This window comes from Colobus angolensis, unplaced genomic scaffold (assembly GCF_000951035.1).
Source record: "Colobus angolensis palliatus isolate OR3802 unplaced genomic scaffold, Cang.pa_1.0 Scaffold210, whole genome shotgun sequence".
NCBI classification, from domain to species: domain Eukaryota; kingdom Metazoa; phylum Chordata; class Mammalia; order Primates; family Cercopithecidae; genus Colobus; species Colobus angolensis.
In genome coordinates, this window is record NW_012115267.1 from 1,160,077 (window position 1) to 1,166,058 (window position 5,982).

Consider the following 5,982-nt stretch of genomic DNA (forward strand, 5'->3'; position numbering starts at 1 on the left):
ATTTTTTAGTAGAGACAGGGTTTCACTGGGTTAGGCAGGATGGTCTCGATCTCCTGACCTCGTGATCCGCCCGTCTCAGCCTCCCAAAGTGCTGGGATTACAGGCTTGAGCCACTGCACCCGGCCAACATTGTTTTTTAAATGTTGAGCCATCCTTGCATTTCAGGATAAAATCTGAATTAGTCATGGCGCATAATTATTTTAATATGTTGCTGATTTAGGTTTGCTTATATTTTGTCAAGGATTATTGCATCATGATATTCATAGGGGATATTGATCTGTAATTTTCTTTCCTCATGAGGTCTTTGTCAGGCTTTTGTATCAACATGATGCTGACCTTAATGGAATGAGTTGGGAAGTATTTCTTCTTCAATTTTTTTGTGGTAGTTTGAGGAGGCTTTGTTCTAAATCTTTAAATATTTGCCTGAATTCAGCAGTGAAGCAATCTGGTTCAGAGCTTTTCTTTGTTAGAGGTTTTCAGTTACTGATTCAGTCTCCTTCCTAGGTATAGGTCTATTCAGATTGTCTGTTTCTTTGTAATTCAATTATTGATAAGTTGTGTATTTCCAGTAATTTGTCCCTTCCATCTAAGTTATCCAGTATTTTGGAAAAGTTAATAAGTGCATTTTCCAAGTGATAATTAGTGGAAAGTACAAGATATATTACAGTATTACAGCTTAAGGTAATTATGGATATTTTACATGATTTGCTTTGTGATTATCCCAGGAAGCCTATGAGTAAATAGTAGAGCCGTTAGTCCCATTTTATGGATGAAGAAGCTGAGATCCTAGCTGCATAGGCAAAATGGCTGTGCAAACTATGGAATGTAAAACTTAACAAATCTTGATAGAAACATGAAGAAAATACAACAATTTTTTTTCTCTTTTCTTTCTTTTTTTTTTGAGATGGAACCGCACTCTGACGCCCAGGCTAGAGTGCAGTGGAGTGATCTCAGCTCACTGTAACCTCTGCCTCCTGGGTTCAAGGGATTCTTCTGCCTCAGCCTCCTGAGTAGCTGGGATTACAGGTGCACACCATCATACCCAGATAATTTTTATATTCTTAGTAGAGATGGGGTTTCACCGTGTTGGCCAGGCTGGTCTCGAACTCCTGACCTCAGGTGATCCACCTTCCTTGGCCTCCCAAAGTGCTGGGATTACAGGCTTGAGCTACCACACCCAGCCAATAATTCTTAAAAGTGGAGGTGCATATTGGAATTTGGGGAGTGTGAGGTTTTTTTTTTTTTTTAGTTTATCAAGGAACAGGTTTTAAATAACTTGAAAAATATCACACGACATCATCTTTCATTCTTAATCTTCATTATCTTTAGCCGTCCAAAAAGGCTAGTCTTTTTATCTAAGAAATCAGTCAAGTAAAGTAAAACATGATAGAAAAATACCATGTAAAATAACTAATTTGGTTTAAAAAGGTAGATCTTCAACTTACATGTCCTGAACAATACATTCCCTTTAATAAATTATTTTTAAATTTAAAAACTGCAGAGGTTTCAGCTGTCTGAGGATTCAGTCTGTATTTTCAGCTAAAACTCTAAGATCATATTTTAAAGCTCTGAAAATTTGAGGGTTTTTTTTTTTTCTTTTTTTTTCCCGTTGGAGTCTCGCTGTGTTGTTCAGGCTGGAGTGCAATGGCTTGATCTGAGCTCACTGCAGCCTCTGCCTCCCGGGTTCAGGTAGTTCTCCTGCCTCAGCCTCCCAAGTAGCTGGGATTACAGATGTGCACCACCACGCCCGGCTAATTTTTTTGTATTTTTAGAAGAGATGGGGTTTCACCTGTTGGCCAGGCTGGTCTCAAACTCCTGACCTCAAGTGATCTGCCCGCCTTGGCCTCCCAAAGTGCTGAGATTACAGGCTTTGAGCCACATTGCCAGGCCTGAGTTTTTTATTTGCCTTATTTGACTGGGGGTATTGCCCTTTGCCTAGCTTTATTTAGCTATTTGTGCTAATTTTCAGTTTCTTATTTTTCAGCTTAACTGTGGCTTATATTACAGTTTAGAACACCAAAGAATTATTTACTAAGCTGTTTATTTTTCAGGTTCCTAGAAGCCAAACCAAACTGACAATAATGCTTGAAAAATTAGGAATGGATTATGATGGGCGGCCTCACTGTGGTCTTGATGACTCTAAGAATATCGCCCGAATAGCAGTTCGAATGCTTCAGGATGGGTGTGAACTCCGAATCAACGAGAAAATACATGCAGGACAGCTAATGAGTGTGTCCTCTTCCTTACCAATAGAGGGCACTCCACCGCCACAAATGCCACATTTTAGAAAGTAACAGCAGTTTTGTGTGTGGATCATTCCAGCTGAAGTTGCTATGAAGAGGTAGCAGATGAATCTCATTGAATTAGTCCTATAGTGCAAACTTTAAGCACCTTAAAACATTTAAAATCTTATTACAGGTGATAGAGATAGATAGATGTATGTGAACAGATTTTGTAGGAAGGCGTACTGAATTCTTTGTCACCAGCACTTTTGATATGAGCAGTATTCGTTACACAGTAACAGTTCCTGCTTAGAACTGACTTTTATAATTTAAGGTGTTCACTATATTCTCTTTGGTTTTAACATGCAAAATCTCATTGGCTGTTCTCTTGAATGTCATATATTACTGGTGTTAAAATATGTAATGTATTTCTTTATTAACATCACTAGATGAAACCATATCTTAAAATGCAGAAGTGATTGGAAGGTAGGTCTTATCTAGCCTTTGGATTTCAAGAATATCATAGTCCTTTTGATTTTTCAAAGTTTATATATGAAGTTCACCATGTATGTGATGAATTTCATAAGGTACTTGGTATACGTATTTGCCTATGTTTCTTTTCAACTCATAACTGGAAGAATTGTGATCGATTATAGGATCTGGTTAAAAATTCAGTTACTGAAGGAATTAATGAAAACTTGGAAGAAAATACTGAAAGGAATATCATAAGGGCTGTAGCTCAAACTTCATATACATAAATCACTGGGGTCTTTTTGGATTTGGTTGTTTGATTCTCCTTCCTTTTTTGACATATATATGCCTTAATTCTTAAATCTGAGGGACTGTGCTTTGAAATAGACTGAAAATTAAGGATCACCACCTAATTTTACTTTGTATTCAGTATCATAAGTGAGGTTAATAAAGTCAATACTTTCTACCACATATTATGTTTTTGTTATTAAAAAACTTCATTGGCCACCAGTGAAGTTAGTCAATAAAATACTTGTTTTTCTGATTTTACATAGTAAGTGGCTGCTAAATATTGAGTAATTCTTAACTAAAAAAAACAAAAATGTGCATTTCGACTTGATAAGGTGTAAAACTTATCTAGAGGGTAAACCCATGTATTTTCAGAATTCAGTTTTTCTTGTAGATTTCAGGGGACAATTTCATTGACATTGCTTGCTTCCTGCCTTTTACCTTTTAATAAAAATTGTGATGCTACTTTATTCTGAAGATTTATATTTTATAATCAAATGAATTTCCTCAAAGGTTTCCAAACCTGATATATAGGGTAAAAAGCAGGAAAGTAGATGTTTTTCTTGGTGTGGGAATTATCTACATAGGGCGGTAGATTTCTTTTTCTTTTCTTTCTTTTTTTTTTAAGATGTCTCGTTCTCTTGCCCAGGCTGGAGTGCAGTGGCGCGATCTCGGCTCACTGCAACCTCTGCCTCCCGGGTTCAAGCAATTCTCCTGCCTCAGCCTCCTGAGTAGCTGGGATTACAGGCTCCTGCCACCACACCCAGCTAATTTTTGTATTTTTATTAGAGATGGGGTTTCACCATGTTGGTCAGGCTGGTCTCGAACCCCTGACCTCGTGATCCACCCACCTCGACCTCCCAAAGTGCTGGGATTACAGGCGTGAGCCACCGCGCCTGACCCAGGGCGGTAGATTTCTTAAGCCAATAAATTTCTGCTTTTGAGCAGTAGTCATATAATCAGTATCATAAAGAATAATGTGTAAATAACAGAAGGCATGAGTGTGTGGTGTTCCTAGATAAACTGTTACAGATTGTACTAAAATAAGGAAATTTAAGTGCTTTAAGTTTATACAGTTAACTCTTAGGATAAGACGGATATATGCTGAGATGTTTGTGAATCCCAGATAGCACTGTATGATAAACTGTAAAGTATTACTGAATGTCGTAAAGAATTTCCTACAAATCCTTGCTGTGCCAGGGCAAAGGAGTAGAAAATAGCAAATCACAGATGGCAGGAGATCTAGGCATTCTTTAGGTGATTTTTTCCGTATAGCCATCCTACTGTGGAATTCAAATCCATGCTCTAGTAGAACTCTAATTGCCTCTCAGCACTTCCAGAGTCGCACATGAATAGCTGAAACTGCAATTGGAAAATCTGATGATGACAAGGAAATACTATGTTTCCGGTTTTGTTTTGGCTCTATCTGCTAATTTCTTTGCCTATTTTCCCTTTTGCCAAGTACCAACAAGCTTATGTTGTATTTCTTTTTAAGACCTTCAACATTATAAGCTCTCAGTACCCTACTTTTTTGTTGTTGTTTGAGATAGAGTTTTTGCTCGTCTGCCAGGCTGGAGTGCAGTGGTGCAATCTTGGCTCACTGCAACCTCCGCCTCCTGGGCTCAGGTGAGATCCTCTTGCCTCAGCCTCCTGAGTAGCTGGGATTACAGGTGCGTGCCACCACACCTGCTTAATTTTTGTATTTTTAGTAGAGATGGGGTTTCACCACGTTGGTCAGGCTGGTCTCGAACTCCTGACCTCAAGTGATTTGCCCACCTTGACCTCCTACGGATGTGAGCCTCTGCACTCAGCCATAGATTTTACTGTCTTAACCCATTTTAATTCCTCTGTTGAGTCTCTGTCCTCCCCTCCAATTTGATTTGGGATTTTGCTGATGAGATTATACTAAACATTGAGAGTACTGCTTTTTACTCTTTTATTGTGTTGTGCTTGAAAGACAAATAGTACCATTTGGTACAAGGAAACACCTAAGAGATGGATGTCTTTCTGGTATCCCCACGAAAACAATATTAGTATACTCTATTATTGTTACTTATTAATAGTTACTTAGTATTTACAATTTATTCATTATTAGCTATGTTAATTTTTATTCTATGCTTCATTTGCTCTGACATTGACATAGTGGATTTCTGCTCATTTTTTCGAATCCACAATCTTTATAACCAACTGAGAAATATAATAGAGCATTATATGAGAAATATAATAGAGCATTATATTTCGTCTTTATTTGTGTTCTTTTGGATCAAGTATTTAACATTTGCTCTGAAAAAAATGTTTTTGTGACGTGTCTTTGTTGCCTTGAGATAGAGCTGTTTATCCTGCCTCCTAGGGAGAAGTTTCTGCCTGGATTGAAACAAAAAAAAACAGGAGTCACAAGCATGTTACCTATTAAAAGAGAGAGGGTATCTCTGAAGACTAATTAAAATGGTAATTTTTTAAAAGATGGGACCAGTTGACTTTTAGTGTATCGCCTCAAGTATTATCCCCAAAATGATAATGCAAAACAATAATTTGGAGACCAGGAGAAAAACTGGTAGTAGGCTTATGGGGCAGGGGAAGAAGCACAGGTGGTCAAGATAATAATGCGTGTTTGGCCTCAGCTGTAGGTAGAGGTGCCAAAGAAACTACCTGCCTCACAGATGAGCACACACGGGTGCATTGTAAAAGTCTGAGAAGGATGTATTGTACTTTGAAGGAAGACTTTCCATTTCTGAGCTACCATGGAGAAGTATAAGCTCCTTGAGACCAGAGACTGTGACTTCTGCATCTTTGATTCCAGCGACATATGATAAAATGTTTTGCACATAGTTGAATGCAGCGTTGATAAATGAAGGACAGCCTTACATCTTTTTTCTATTATACTTAGCAATTTCCTCTTTCTTCTGCACCACCAACCTGTACTTCAAGCCTCCCTGCCCCACAGAGCTTCCAAAGCCAATAAATTTGTTAATCTAGAGCAGGGGTCAGCAAACTGCCACCC

General features: G+C 38.2%; 1 protein-coding gene and 1 long non-coding RNA gene across 2 annotated transcripts in view; both read left to right on the forward strand.

Moving 5' to 3' along the window:
- The window catches only part of ERI1 (exoribonuclease 1), a 30,219-nt gene extending 26,975 nt beyond the window's left edge, over nucleotides 1-3,244 (forward strand). Inside the window, exon 8 of the mRNA XM_011942804.1 lies at nucleotides 2,052-3,244. Coding sequence (XP_011798194.1) covers nucleotides 2,052-2,294 — 243 coding nt within the window. The 3' untranslated portion in view covers nucleotides 2,295-3,244. The remainder of the gene's footprint in view (nucleotides 1-2,051) is intronic.
- A 780-nt stretch (nucleotides 3,245-4,024) lies between these two features.
- LOC105512372 lies at nucleotides 4,025-5,274 on the forward strand. The gene is made up of 2 exons (XR_001001835.1): nucleotides 4,025-4,144; nucleotides 4,324-5,274. It is a non-coding gene; the product is annotated as an uncharacterized LOC105512372 (long non-coding RNA).
- Nucleotides 5,275-5,982: the final 708 nt, after the last annotated feature.